At 48.8% G+C, this 15,650-nt stretch overlaps 1 protein-coding gene across 2 annotated transcripts in view; it reads left to right on the top strand.

The window, feature by feature from the left end:
- Positions 1-8,144: 8,144 nt before the first annotated feature.
- Positions 8,145-15,650, top strand: part of GGA2 (golgi associated, gamma adaptin ear containing, ARF binding protein 2) — a 49,939-nt gene continuing 42,433 nt past the window's right edge. The window contains exon 1 of one of the 2 annotated variants that reach the window (XM_032157116.2): positions 8,145-8,471. In XM_032157116.2, coding sequence (XP_032013007.1) covers positions 8,372-8,471 — 100 coding nt within the window. In that variant the 5' untranslated portion in view covers positions 8,145-8,371. Of the gene's footprint in view, positions 8,472-8,510; positions 9,490-15,650 lie in introns of those variants that run through there. The other variant, XM_058440826.1, reaches the window with a different exon arrangement.

Here is a 15,650-nt window from a genome sequence, read left to right as displayed (position 1 = left end):
CCCCCTATCTTTACAAAAAAATACAGAAATTAGCTGAGCATTGTGGTGAGCACTTGTGGTCCCAGCTACTTGAGAGGCTGAGGCGGGAGGATAGCTGGAGCCCAGGAAGTCAAGGCAGCAGTGAGCTGTGTTTGTGTCACTGTACTCCATCCCAGGTGACAGAGTGAGACTCTGTCTCAAAAAATATAAATGTCAGCCAGGCGTGGTGGCTCATGCCTGTAATCCTAGCACTTTGGGAGGTGCAGGCAGGTGGATCATGAGGCCAGGAGTTTGAGACCAGCCTGGCCAACATGGTGAAATGCCGTCTCTACTAAAAATACAAAAATTAGCCAGGCATGGTGGTGCACACCTGTAATCCCAACTACTCAGGAGGCTGAGGCAGGAGAGTCGCTTGAACCCGGGAGGCAGAGGTTGCAGCGAGCTGAGATCACAACACTGCACTCCAGCCTGGGTGACAGACTCCATCTCAAAAAATAAAAATAAATAAATAGATAGATAGATAGATAGATAGATAGGCCAGGCGCGGTGGCTCACGCCTGTAATCCCAGCATTTTGGGAGGCCGAGGCAGGCAGATCACGAGGTCAGGAAATCAAGACCATCCTGGCTAACACAGTGAAACCCTGTCTCTACTAAAAACACAAAAAATTAGCCAGATGTGGTGGCATGCACCTGTGGTCCCAGCTACTCGGGAGGCTGAGGCAGGAGAATCACTTGAACCCAGGAGGCAGAAGTTGCAGTGAGCCAAGATCGCGCCACTACACTCCAGCCTAGGTGACAGAGTGAGACTCTGTCTCAAAAAATAATAATAAATACATGTCTATTTGTTTTGAAGTTAATATTTGTATCTTATGATAAAATGTCCTGCCTTCCGTAGGACCAGCATAATGAATATTTAGAAAACAAAGACCCTGTGAGTAATAGAAGGGCCCAGAGGCAGAAACATTTTACTCTGTTTAGGCCTGTCATGGGGCTTTATAGACTAAGTGACCTTTGAACTGGGTTCTGAGGGATGAGTAGGAGTTTCCCAGGTAGATGTGGGTTGGAAGGATATTCCAAGGAGAGGGATGAAAAATAAAGCTTCACAGAGTTGATCAGGACTGGACCAAGGGTAGGAGTCAGGGGAGAGGTAGAAGTGGCTGCTGAGAAACCAGGCAGATGTGAGATCCAAATAATAAAACCCAGATTCAATAGAAAAAAATTAGCTGGGCATGGTGGCATGTGCCTATAGTCCACCTACTAGGGAAGCTGAGGCAGGAGGATCACTTGAGCCCAGGAAGTCAAGGCTGCAGTGAGCTGTGATTGCACCACTGCACTCCAGCCTGGGCAACAGAGCAATAAATCTTAAATAAGATTTATTATCCTACTTAGCAGGAAGTTCATTGGTAAGGTGGGCTGCAGGGTTGGTTAATTACACATGTGGTGACATCAGTGAGGGCCCAGGGTCCTTCTCTCTCTCCACCCTCCTGGCCACAGCATCTGCAGCAGACACAGTTGGCTGCCTGCAGCAGTCAAGCCTCTGCACTTCCTCCTTCATGTTTGCTGGGGAGAGGGTGGCTTTCTATGGCTGTCTCCCAACAGCAAGGAAACTCCTAAGTACCCTCCCTCTACTCAGCTTCCAAAATTTCAGCCATCCCTGCTGGGGAAGTGAGGGTCTCCATAAATCAGTCAGATCCAGAGCTGGAGATGAAGGGGGTCTGCGTGTCCCTGAGGTGCATGGCCAGGTGGAGAGTGGCAGGCACCTCAGCAAAGTTGGGGTTCAGTTAATGAAGGCAAGGAGTTGGGTCTTCATAAGGAGGGAGGTGCAGAGCCACTGAAGTGTTTTAGGCAGGGAAATGACCTGAGCAGATTTGTGGTTTTTGAAAGGTCACTCTGGCAACTATGCCAAAGAGAGACTTAAGCAGGAGCAGATGGAAGCAAGAAGCCCCAGTGGAGAAGATTGGAAAATGAGGCACAGAAAAGGGCTATTTTCACGATAAAGCCATGTTCTCTCATCACGGCCTCTAAGGGCCTAGGTTAGGCTTCTCCAGAGAAACAGAACCAACAGGATATATATCTAGTAAGAGAGATTTATTATTAGGTAGTGCCTCACCAAATTATAGAAGCTGAAAAGGCCAAGTGTGGTGGCTCATGCCTGTAATCCCAGCACTTTAGGAAAACGAGGCAAGAGGATTGCTTGAACCCAGGAGTTCAAGACCAGTCTGGGCAACATAGTAAGACCCCATCTTTACAAAAAATAGAAAAAAAAATTGGCTGGGCATGGTGGCATGTGCCTATAGTCCCACCTATTAGGGAGGCTGAGGCGGGAGGATCACTTGAATCCAGGAAGTTGAGGCTGCAGTGGGCTGTGATTGTACCACTGCACTCCAGCCTGGGCAACAGAGCAAGACCCTGTCTCAAAAAAAGAAATAGGTCAGAGGTGATGGCTTATGCCTGTAATTGTAATCCCAGCACTATGGGAGGCTAAGGTGGGAGGATACTTGGACCCAGGAGTTGGAGGCTGCAAGTGACCTATGATTGTGCCACTGCACTCCAGCATGAGCAACAGAGCTAGACTCTGTCTCTAGAAAAAATAAAAATTGATAGAGAAGCTGAAAAGTCAAGGCCGGGTGCGGTGGCTCACGCTTGTAATCCCAGCACTTTGGGAGGCCGAGGAGGGCGGATCACGAGGTCAGGAGATCGAGACCACGGTGAAACCCCGTCTTTACTAAAAATACAAAAAAATTAGCCAGGCGTGGTGGCGGGCACCTGTAGTCCCAGCTACTCAGAGAGGCTGAGGCAGGAGAATGGCGTGAACCCGGGAGGCGGAGCTTGCAGTGAGCCGAGATTGCGCCACTGCACTCCAGCCTGGGCGACAGAGCGAGACTCCGTCTCAAAAAAAAAAAAAAAAAAGAGAAGCTGAAAAGTCATCTGATCTGCTTGTGCAAGCTGGAGACCCAGGAAAGCCAGTGGTGTAGTTGAAGGGCCTGAAAGCTGGAGAGCCAGTGGTGTAGATTCCAATCCAAACCTGAATGCCTGAAATCCAGGAGTGCCAAGGACAGAAGATTGGTATTTCAGCTTAAGCTGTGTGTTAGTCTGTCATTGTGTTGCTGTAAAGAAATATCAGAGGCTGGGTAATTTATTTTTAATTTTAATTTTTTTTTTTTTTTGCAGGCTGGAGTGCAGTGGTACAATCTCAGCTCACTGAAGCCTCCACCTCCTGGGTTCACACGATTCTCCGGTCTCAGCCTCCTGAGTAGCTGCGATTACAGGCACACACCACCACGCCTGGCTAATTTTTGTATTTTTAGTAGAGAAGGGGTTTTGTCATGTTGGCCAGGCTGATCTTGAACTCCTGACCTCAGATATTCCATCTGCCTTGGCCTCCCAAAGTGCTGGGATTACAGGCATAAGCCACCATGCCTGGCCTTTTAATTTTTTTTGTTTTTTTAGAGAAGGGTGTCATTATGTTGCCCAGGCTGATCTTGAACCCCTGGGCTCAAGCAGTCTTCCTATCTGAGCCTCCCAAGTGGCTGAGACTACAGGCACTTGCACCACCACACCCAGCTGATACATATTTATATATATATAATCTCTTTTAGATTAAGAAAAAAAAAAACCCATGAAGTAGGCACTTACCCTTATTTCTTAGATGAAAACAACATAGTTCTAATCACAATGCCTGCACACCCAACCACTACATTAAACTCCTCAACCACTTCCTACCCACTTAGCCTTTATCCTTTCTGTTGTGGTCTCCAGACCATCAGCATCAATGTCAGCTGGAGATTTATTACAAAGACAAATTCTGGGGCCTCATTCCAGACCTACTAGATCTGAAAGTGTGCGGCGGGGCCCTGCAATTTGCAACAAACCCTCCAGGTGATTCTGACACATGCTAGTTTGAAAACCATTGATCTAGGCTGGGCGCAGTGGCTCACGCTTGTAATCCCAGCACTTTGGGAGGCCGAGGCGGGCGGATCACGAGGTCAGGAGATCGAGACCATGGTGAAACCCCGTCTCTACTAAAAATACAAAAAATTAGCCGGGCGTGGTGGCGGGCGCCTGTAGTCCCAGCTACTCGGAGAGGCTGAGGCAGGAGAATGGCGTGAACCCGGGAGGCGGAGGTTGCAGTGAGCCGAGATCGTGCCACTGCACTCCAGCCTAGGGGACAGAGCGAGACTCCGTCTCAAAAAAAAAACCATTGATCTAGATGTTGTGGGACATCTATACCTTACATCTTTCCTCACCTCTCCAAAGGGTCATGGCCAACACTCCTATAACAAAAGACGGGTTAAGACCAGGTATGGTGGCTCATGCCTGTAATCCCAGCACTTTGGGGGATTGCTTGAGCCCAGGAGTTTGAGACCAGCCTGGGTAACATGGTGAGACCTTACCTCTACAAAACCAAATAAATTAGCTGGGAGTGGTGGTGTGTGTGCCTGTCATCTCAGCTACTCTCTGAGGACTGAGGTTGCGAAGATCATTTGAGCCTGGGAGGTCAAGGCTGCAGTGAGCTCTGGTGGTGCCACGGAACTCCAGCCTGGTTGACAGAGCAAGACCCTGTCTTAAAAAAAAAGGCTCACGAGAAAAGCATAACAGATTTATTTAATTAAAGTTTTATAGGCCGGGCACAGTGACTTACTTTTGTAATCCCAGCATTTTGGAAGGCTGAGATGGGCAGATCATTTGAGGTCAGGAGTTCAAGACCAGCTTGGCCAACATGGTGAAATACCATGTCTACAAAAAAATTACAAAATTAGCCAGGCATGGTGGCAGGTGCTTGTAATCCCAGCTACTCGGGAGACTGAGGCAGGAGAATCGATTGAACCTGGGAGGCAGAGGTTGCAGCAAGCCAAGATCGAGCCACTGCACTCCAGCCTGGGCGACAGGACTTCATAAAAAAAAAAAAAAGTTTTATGTTGACATGGGAGCTTTCAGAAATAAAGACGGAGGGAAGGCTGTCTACTTTTATGCTTAGGTTTGATGACCAACAGCCAGGTAGAAATAGGATTGAACAAAACGGTATGATCGATCTATTAGACTTAGGTGGGGGAACCCAGCAAGGCCTGTCCAAATTCTTCTTGGCTTACCTGTATATCACTCCTTCCTCCTAGGTATAAGGCAGGAATAAGGGGACATGACCACCTATTATCAGACAAAGTAGCTCAGATAATTGCTTTCTTTTCTTTTCTTTCTTTTTTTTTTTTTTTTTTGGGACGAAAGAGACTTACTCCCATCCCAGGGTGGGAGGCAGGGGTGTGATCTCAGCTCACTGCAACCTCCGCCTCCCAGGCTCAAGGGTCCTCCTGCCTCAGCCTCCTGAGTAGCTGGGACTACAAGTGCACACCAGCACACCCAGCTAATTTTTGTATTTTTTTGTAGACACGGGGTTTCACCATGTTGCCCAGGCTAGTCTTGAACACCTGGACCCACGTGATCTGCCTGCCTCGGCCTCCCAAAGTGCTGGGATTACAGGTGTGAGCCACCGTGCCTGACTGAGAATTTCTTTATAGCCAACTCTTAAACAGAAATAAGGGAAGGTTGGAGTAATATGTCTAGGTTTTGTGGCTGGCTTTAGGGGAGAGGGGTTTGAGTTTCCCTGACCCATCTTGGGAAAGAGGAGTTGGAGTTTCTGTGGCTTGCCTTGGGAGAAGAAAGACGGGCAGGAGGTCAGAGAACCTTTGCTCTGAGGCTGCTTCTGAGGCTTTCCACTGTTTTTGAGTTCAAAGTACTCGCTATGCCAAAATACCGTGCTCTGGGATATGGTTTTCTGAGCTCCAACAACGTAAAAATGTTAAAGGATTGCAGGTGCTTACAATAAGTAAAGTTTCAGGAGTTGAAGGATGGTCCTTGGCAAACTGTAGAGCTCATGCCCCCTCTAGCATGTGCAGGCTCTAGTCATGTCCAGGTTTTGTTGCAGTGTGGAAAGCCGGGTCCAGTGTTGCCAGATGTTTAGAATCTTCAAGAGATAAATATATATTAAAGATTTTATTTAGGCCAGGTGCAGTGGCTCACGCCTGTATTTCCAACACTTTGGGAGGCCTAGGTGGGTGGATCACCTGAGGTTAGGAGTTTGAGACCAGCCTGGCCAACCTGGTGAAACCCTGTCTCTACTAAAAATACCAAATTAGCCGGGTGTGGTGGTGGGCGCCTGTATTCCCAGATGCTCAGGAGGCTGAGGCAGGGGATCGCTTGAACCCAGAGGTTGCAGTGAACAGAGATTGCACCATTGCACTCCAGCCTGGACAACAGAGCGAGACTCTGTCTCAAAAAAAAAAGATTTTCTTTAACTCCTTAATGAGGAAACTGGTGAGATGTTCAAACCAGTCCAAAAAATGGACGTCATGTATAGATCAGGAATGTTGAAATAGATGTGCAAGTGGGGGCAGAACTGGTTTTTCCACAAGAAGTTTGTGTGTTCCCAGGACAATATTCATTTGCATGTGTGTAGACAAGAATCATCACCCATTGCTATTCAGTTACCTACAAGGAAGAATTTGTGCCTCTGTATGGCGTATGTACCTATGGTCTAAGAAGAATGTGTGTTCTGAGTTCCAAGCTACGGAATCACGGAGTGGCCAGCCCGGAGGTTCACTCTATCTAAGAGGAACATCTGAACCCTTGGCCCCATCCTGTGGAACGCAGGCCATACGGGGGATCAAGGCCCTTTGTTTGGGGTTAAATTGAGGTTGTCAGATGGAGGTTGCTAGGGGAAGGGTGCTAGTTGAAAATACTGTATAAACTGATGCTCTTTATAAATGGTAGTGGTCCTCCTGTCCAGCCCACTGCCACTAGACCACCCCGTAAGTCTCCTCAGTAAACCTGCCTCATTCAGTGGCTCTGGGTCTCTTCTTCCGCCATCCCTACTGAAGTTAATAGGGGTGCGGCACAACAGCTTCAATGGAAAATTATGCATTGTCTAGACAGCACAACCTTCCAGGTTCTAGCCTTTCTTTGTCTTTGAGAAGTCTTATAACTCTGTTAAGTTGTAGACAGCTGATAGCAATGCAAAACAATTCTTGCCTATAAATAGGTAAATTAATTCCCCTCACTGGAGGGACAGCTCTCACCCCAGTGGAAAAGCCAGTTTTGCGTCCATTTGCACATTCGTCTTACATTCCTTTTTTTCCAGATAAATTTGCCCTTCTTTGACTTCACTTTTGGATTGATTATAACATCTGCTTGGTTCCCTCGTAATTAAATAAAATATTTGACACATGTTCATTTCATAATTATGAGAATCATGACATACTTTTTTGGGAAAATTATCTTTTAACAAAATAAGTAAATAATACATCGATGGTGTACTGTGTGATGCAGAAAATAAAGCAGAGTATTGAGGAATGCAGAACATGTTATTTTAGAAGCGTTCCAGGAAACTGGGGAGGCGGAGGTTGCAATGAGCCGAGATAGCGCCACTGCACTCCAGCCTGGGCGACAGAGCGAGACTCCATCTAAAAAAAAAAAAAAAAAGAAGTGTTCCAGGAAAACCCTTCTGTGAATAAAAATGCAAACACATAGGCCGGGCGCGGTGGCTCATGCCTGTAATCCCAGCACTTTGGGAGGGGGAAGCGGGCAGATCACGAGGTCAGGAGTTCGAGACCAGCCTGGCCAACATAGTGAACCCTCCCTCGTCTCTACTAAAAATACAAAAAAAATAGCTGGGTGTGGTGGCACACACCTGTAGTCCCAGCTACTCAAGAGGCTGAGGCAGGAGAATCGCTTGAACCCAGGAAGCGGAGGTTGCAGTGAGCCGAGATGGCACCACTGCACTCCAGTGAGACTCCGTCTCAAAAAAAGAAAAAAATAAAAATAAAAAATAAATGCAAGCACTTTGGAAAGTCGAGGTAAGAGATCTTGTAGCCCAGGAGTTTGAGACCACCCAGGCAACATGATGAAACCCAGTCTCTACCAAAAACACACACACACACAAATTAGCCAGGCGTGGTGGTGCCCGCCCCTAGTCCCAGCTCCTCCGGAGATTGAGGCGGGAGGATCCCTTGAGCCTAGGAGGTGGAGGCTGCAGTGAGCTGTGATCACGCCATTGGACTCCAGCCTGAGTGACAGAGCAAGACGCCGTCTCTTTAAAAATGCTAAAAGAATTATTCGTGTTCTTCTGAAAATCAAATTTAACTGGGCGTCTTGTATTTTATCTGGCAACCGTAGGGTGATTGGTTTTAGAAGACCCGCGCTGGGTGGAGGGATCTGGGCTGAGAAATGTCCCGGCCCAGCCCGCGTGGAGGCGGGGCCTGGGGTGGGCGTGGCACCATTGGTGCCCGCCCCGTCACGTGTCCACCGCTCCTGCCGCGCAGTCAGCCGAGGAGAGCGCCAGGCGGCTAGGGCAGCTAAAGAAGCAGTGGCGCCCGCGGCCGCAGCGTCGGGGCTGGAGCGATGGCGGCCACCGCGGTGGCGGCGGGGGCGGGGGCTGTGGCGGGAACCGAGTCGGCCCAGGGTCCCCCGGGCACGGCAGCGGCGCTGGAGCTGTGGCTCAGTGAGTAGCCTGGCAGGCCCTCGGCGCGGCCGCTGCGCCGCACGTGAGGCCTCGCTTCCCGCCTCTCGGGGCCTTGCTTCGGGGCGGGCGGCCGCAGGGGAGGCCGGCGGCCGGGTTGGGGGTCTGGGCCCGGCGCGGTGGGGAGGATCGCCCAGAGGTCCCCCGAGAGGAGCCCCAAGCATCCGCCGGGGCTGCGGCCCCCTTCTGAGCTCTGCCCCTCCCCCTCCGCCCACCCCCGACTTAACCGCAGCACAGGACCCCGACCCCGACCCCAATGGCTACGTGACCTGCGCTTTCCCCTGCGCCAGGCACTGTGCTCACAGCGGCTCAGTCCTGCTTAATTCTCGTTCCTACCCCGAGCTGGCTTCTATTATTAACCCCACTAGGGAAGCGGGGACGTTGAGGCTTAAGGAGACGCAGTCGTGCAAGACATGCAGTCTGTTTGGGGCTGAGAAAGATCTCTATCTGGCTACCGCGTCAAAAAAAGCTTTTTTACTTTTTGTGTTTACTTTGGCTAGACTTTTTTTTTTAAACACACACACACACATATGTGAGTGTGTGTGTGTATATATATGTATTTTTTTTTCTCTAAGAGACGGGGTTTCATTATGTTACCCTGGTTGGGCCCAGACCCCTTGGCCAGAATTCTTCTGCATGTCTCCTGTAAGCTTCACAGTAATCTTAGGGGTTATTATTATCTCCGTTTTACCAATGAGGGATTGAGGTTCAAAGAGGATAAAGAATATTCCCCTTGTACCCAGCTCTGCTAGGTGCCAGGAACACTGAGATGCATAACACAGGGTCCTTGCTCACAAAAACATTTTTTAGTGGGTACAAGCCGGCAGTCACATAACCTTACTAACGGGATTGGCGAGGAGGAGGAGGGCGTTCGTTTCACCTGTGGTGGTAGGAGTTGGTTTACCTGGGGGTCGTCACAGCCAACCGCATTCTAGGCAGAAGAAACTGCGTGTGCAAAAGCTGGGGACGAGAGAATGTGGAGCACTCCGGGAACAAGTAGGTCAGTCCGCTGGAGTGCAAGCCTAAAGCGCAGGAATCCGGGAAAGGGGCTGCACGGCTAATTGGGGCGAGATCTTTAAGAACCTTGTGTGCTGCAGAAAGGAGTTTATGTTTTATCCGAGGGCGGGGGAGCTGTTTGGGAGTTTTCAGCCAGAGAATCTGATCAAGGAAGCCTGTTAAAGGCGTCACTTGCAGCCATATGGTGCTAAATTGGGCGGAGAGGGTGAGACTTCAGGCAGGGAGAGCGGCTAAAAAGCTCTTTTGGTGATGGTTGGGGGCTGCAGGAGGACTAAGGCAGTGGGGAGAGGGAGAAGCAACGAGCAGGTGTAGTCAGCAGCTTCGGTGCCTTGGAATGCAGACAGGGGACAAGGAGAAATCTAGGCTAGATCGCGGGTTTCAGGCTCGAGGAACAGGCAGAGAAGGTTGAGATGTGGAGTTTGAGGTGCTTGTGGCATAGTCAAAAAAGAGATGCCCTCTAGGCAGCTGGTTGGCACTGGAGAGGGCAAGTGTGGGACGTACGGTTTGGGAGTCTGGTTCATTGGCAGTGAGCTAGTGGGAGAAACTTGTGTATATTAAGAGCAGAGGTTTGGAGAGAAAGTGTGGGGAGCCCCAGCATTGAAGAGGCCGTTGGGAAGAGAAGACTGAAGGCTGAGCAGAAACAGGCAGGGGGAGACCTGCAGGGGCACCCACTGATAGCAAAGGAGGGATGTGGTTGTAACGTAGTTTTGCTGCTTAAAGATGGAGGAGAATGAGGAAGGAGAAGAGGGAACTTTGAATTTGGTAACCAACCAGTTATTTAATGAGACATCTTTGAGTTAAACAGTAGAGATAGAAGGTAGTAGTTTTAGGAGGCAATGGAGAACAGAAGGCTTAGACTGGAGTTGCAAGAAAAAAAAAAAAAAAAAAAAAAGCTGCTCATGCCCAGCACTTTGGGAGACTGAGGTGGGCCGATCCTTTGAGGCCAGGAGTTTAAGACCAGCCTGGACAACATGGTGAAACCCCGTCTCTACTAAAATACAAAAAATAGCCATGTGTGGTGGCACACACCTGTAATTCCAGCTACTTGGGAGGCTGAGGTGGGAGGATCACTTGAACCCTTGGGGCGGAGGTTGTGGAGGTGGAGCCAAGATTGCACCACTGCACTCCAGCCTGGGTGACAAGGTGAAAATCTGTCTCAAAAAAAAAAAAAAAAAAAAAGTAGCCAGAGTAAGAGAAAGTAGCTGCCTCAGGTGGAGGAGATAAAAGGAGTGCTTGGAACTGAGGCTGCCCAAGGACACAGTTCTTCAACTCCAGCTTTTTTTGAAACAGAGTCTCACTGTGTCACCCAGGCTGGAGTGCAGTAGCATGATCTCAGCTCACTGCAGCTTACCCCTCCTGGGCTCAAGCGTTTTTCCCGCATCAGCCTCCCCAGTTCTAGCTTTTTGAAATGTATTTTTATTTATTTATTTATTTTTGAGATGGAGTCTCACTCTGTTGCCCAGGCTGGAGTGCAGTGGTGCCATCTCGGCTCTCTGCAACCTCTGCCTCCTTGGTTCAAGCAATTCTCCCGCCTCAGCCTCCCAAGTAGCTGGGATTCCGGGCACACACCACCACAACAGGCTAATTTGTGTGTGTGTGTGTGTGTGTGTGTGTGTGTGTGTGTGTGTGTGTGTGAGAGAGAGATGGAGTTTCGCTCTTGTCCAGGCTGGAGTACAGTGGCACGATCTCAGCTCACTGCAACGTCCGCCTCCCAGGTTCAAGCAATTCTCCTGCCTCAGCCTCCCAAGTAGCTGGGATTACAGGTGTTAGCCACCACGTCTGGCTAATTTTTGTATTTTTAGTAGCGACGGGGTTCCACCATGTTGGCCAGGGTGGTCTCAAACTCCTGACCTCAGGTGATCTGCCTGCCTCAGCCTCCCAAAGTGCTGGGATTACGTGCATGAGCCACTGCACCTGGCCCGGGCTAATTTTTAATATTTTTTGGTAGAGACTGGGTTTCACCGTGTAAGCCAGGCTGGTCTCAAACTCCTGACCTCAAGTTATCTGCCAGTCTTGGCCTCCCAAAGTGCTGGGATTATAGGCATGAGCCACCGTGCTCGGCCTAATTTGTGTTTTATTATTATGTTTTTTTTTCATGGCATATACACTGTATTAAGCTCCAGCTTTTGGGGGCAGTGTCCCAAAGTTGCTAGATCTTCCTGTTTTTCAGGAACAGCTGGAACCTATATTCTTAAGTGAAATATCTTGGGTTTTCAGAAGTAGGTGCCTACTTTGGACCGTAATTTGGGGAAGGCCAGGCAGAATAAATGTGTGGGGAGGGTGCAGCCAGTGGCCTCCTCAGCCGTTTTTCATGAGGCTTGAATGTAGAAGGAGGGAGAGAGAATAGCGAGAGGGAATTTAGGAGTAAAGGAGATTATTAGAAGGAGAGGGGGCATGTGAGCCCCTCTTTGTGTTGATGTTCCTTTGGGGAACTGCCCCTCCCCCATTCTGGGTCCAGTGTCCCATCCATTGCAGAGGGGCCTGAAGGTGCTGAAGGAGCTCAGAGCCAGAGCAAAAAGGGGGGACCTGGCCTCACGGAGAGGAAGGACACCTTTTGTTTTTCTGACTGTCTGGGGAAGGAGATCAAGATGATTGCACATGCAAACAAGTTCATCAGTGCCACCATTGCCACCTGAGTATTAGGTGCTCAAGTGGAACAGGGGACTTGAGGAAGGTGGGGAAGCGTGGGGGAGTGGCTGGTGAGGCAAACCGAAGGGGATCCACCCGGACAGAGAGCTGGGTTTCTCAGCCTTTGCATGAGTGACATCTTGGGCCCGATAATTCTGTGTTGTGGGGGCTGACCTGTGCACTGTAGGATGTTTAGTGGCATCCCTGGCCTAAACCCACTGGATACCAAAGCTCACACCCTTCCTCCCAGTCATGACAGCCAAAAATGTCACCAGATACTGCCACGTTTCCCCAGGGTTGAGTGGGATGGGATCACTCCTGCTCATCTCCCTGCTGAGTTCCTGAGTGAGGACTGGGGAATGCTGACTGGACATCAGGAATGTGGGTTGCAGTCTTCATGGCTGTATTTGTTGTTTTCTTCTGGGAGTAGGAGCAGAGAAGATGAAGTGAACGATGGGTTAAGCCAGATTTGTTGGGGATGGCGGGGCATTGGTGCTGCAATGGAGGGATAAGGGGGTCGTGGGATTGATGGTATGGCCAAGACATGGGTGTAGTTGAAGGCAAAAGCGCATGGGTCTGAGCTACATGAAGTCACCAGGGGGTGGTGTCTGAGGACTGGCCAAGCTCAGGTCGCTGGCCAAGCTCAGGTCCCTGCAAACAAGGCAGTTGTATCTTTAAGATGGGAAGAGAGTAATAAAACCTCTTCTTAGGGTTGTTGAGAGAATCAAAGGCTTTAATACACAGAAAGCACTTAAAATAGTGCCTTACTATGCTTGTAGTAAGTGCCCAAGAAGCGCTAGCTGTTATTATCATTAGGCTTTTATAGCTGCAAGTAATCGAAACTAACTCATACCCATACCCGCTTACCAAAAAAAGGAAAGTAAAGAAAGTCCCAGAGTAGGGGTAGGCTCAGTCCAGGAGCTCCACGGTTCACTTCTTTGATTGAATTTTCTCTGCTTTGCTCTTCTCCCTACTTCAATCCCAGCAGAATTTCTTTTCCCCATTGATTTGCAAGAGTTATTGTTCTTCTGCCTGTTGGCTTGGGTTTTGTGTCCACCTTGGAGTCAGCATGACCTGGGGTCATGAAATATGAAGATGGCCAGACCTGGGGTGGGGTGGGGGACAGTACCCAACCCAGAGCCAAGGGTGGGGAGGGTGAATGGGGGACCTGGAATTGAGGAGAGGGGTTGTTCCCAAAGGAGTATCAGGAAGCCGTTAACCAGAATCTTATGCCTTAAAAATACAAACGGCAGCGCCTGTGCATTCTGTCATTCAGTTCTGTGGCGTTTTTTTCCACTTCATGTATTTTGGTCATTGTTCCACATGACTGCAGATGTAGCTGCCTTGTTCTTTTAAATGAAAAGCCTTAGATGCCCCGTTGTGTGGGTGTCCTAGGATCCATTTAACCAGGTCCCTGTTGGTGGACATCTTAGGTGTTACTAGCCTTGCGCTATTAAAAACAGCACTCAGTCCTCTTGGGCTCTAGGATTCTAGCTCTGGTAGTGCTGCCAGGGAGGCCATGGCTTAGTAAAAGTTGGGTGCTCGGTAAATCTGTTTCTTCCTTCCACTTGGTCCTACTGCCAGGTGGGGATGTGTAGGACATTCCCATGCTGGGTCTGGAGGTTTTCACATGTGCTGAATTGGATGATTGCTGGACTCTTGGGGTCCATGTGTCCCTCCCGGGGAAGGAGACCCCTGCAGCATGGACTGCTGAAGGATTGCATTGTACTCCTCGGGGTGACCACTTCCTCACAGTCTTGGGGCTCCCCTTGCTAGCACAGGCAACTGCTGGTGCCAGGGTCATGACCCCGGTGGTTGGTTGGCAGCTGACTTGGGATGGTTTGGCTTCTGAATTAGTCACTCTTGGATGAGCCATTTCACTCACAGCTGGAGGTCTCAGCTGTTTTCATAACACCTCTGGCCCTGTAGCACGCTTGAAATGAATCATACAAACACTGCTTTTAGTGGGGAAATACATGGCAGCAGTGTTATTTCTCAGCACCCCTCTGTCCTGCTCAAGTGCCAGCTATAAATAAACCACCTTGGAGTCTGGGATAGCCCAAAACAGAGAAGGCATCCTTTGAATTTCTCCCTGGCCGTGCCTTGTCTGGCCCCTAGCTAGTCCTTGGAGCAGATTGGTGTCAAACAGACCTGCGGCGGTTGCTGTGACCTGGTCAGACCCAGCTGCTGGCCCCCTGGGCGTCATTTTTTGGAGCTGCTCAAGTCTTCTGAAATAGTTTGTGCAGGCTGGGATTATGTGTTTAGGGGCCCAGTTATTTTAGAACTGAGATAGCCATCTCCCCGTATTATCAGTATGTCCAGCCAGCTGGCCAAACACTGTCTAGCAAAAGAGGAATCATTCATTCAGTAGATACCTGCCAGCAACTCTTCTAGGTGCTGGAGCCTGTGAGAGTGAATGAGACAGGCCTGCTTTTTGCCTTCGAAGAGTTTATGAGCACGAAGATCAAGCTGGCTTCCAAGAGAGGCCCTAACTTTGTCAAGGAACTGAAGACCTCACCGCAAGAGTGGTTAGAAACACATCCAGGCTGTGGAGCTGGGCCAGCCTGTGACTTAATTTTTGTTTCTGCCACTCCCTTGCTTTGTGGCTGGGTAGGTTTCTTCATCTGTAAAATGGTGTAGATGATCTTGCCAACCTGGATTGTTCTGAGGACATCTGGCATGGTACCTGGCCCATAGTAGGTACTTTTTTTTTTTTTTTTTTTTGAGGCGGAGTCTCTCTCTTATTACCCAGGCTGGAGTGCAGTGGCACAATCTCGGCTCACTGCAACCTCCGTCTCCCGGGTTCAAGCAATTCTCCTGCTTTAGCCTCCCAAGTAGCTGGGACTGCAGGCATGCAGCACCACACCTGGCTAATTTTGTATTTTTAGTAGAGACAGGGTTTCTCCATGTTGGTCAGGCTGGTCTTGAACTCCCAACCTCAGGTGATCCGCCCACCTCGGCATCCCAAAATGCTGAGATTACAGGCATGAGCCACCATGCCCGGCCCCATAGTTAGGTACTTTTAAAAATGACGGTTACTGTTACTTTTGAGCCATGATAAATCTTTTTTTTCCCCCACAGGAGAATCCATTTTCCTTTTATTCAGTATGCAGTGGAGCTAAAGTGCAGGGCATGAAGTATTTTACACAGAATTTTAAGTTCTTATGTATAGGTTTTCATGGAAATTTAAAAATTTAACAATGATGGGATAATAGCTAATAAACTGATCATAAGTACATTATCACTAGGTTTCAGCAATTCTTATTTTGCCATTTATTTTCGACTATCCAAATATCTTAGTAGTATTTTAAATCAAATATAAGATATAATATCATTAATTTTGGAAAAATTTAAGAAACTATATCTGACAAGTAAAGATAAAAAAGAAAATATCATTATTACTACTAATACAATTTTTAATATATAAAATAGATCAATTTGTGTATTCACCAAAGAGTAGACTCTACAACCACTGAAGGCTTTGCATGAAATGTTTTTTTTTTTTTTTTTTTTTTT

The sequence above is a fragment of the Hylobates moloch genome, unplaced genomic scaffold (genome assembly GCF_009828535.3).
Source record: "Hylobates moloch isolate HMO894 unplaced genomic scaffold, HMol_V3 SCAFFOLD_6, whole genome shotgun sequence".
Lineage (NCBI taxonomy): Eukaryota > Metazoa > Chordata > Mammalia > Primates > Hylobatidae > Hylobates > Hylobates moloch.
Note: the sequence above shows the minus strand (reverse complement) of the source record. Positions and strands in the feature narration are given on the sequence as shown.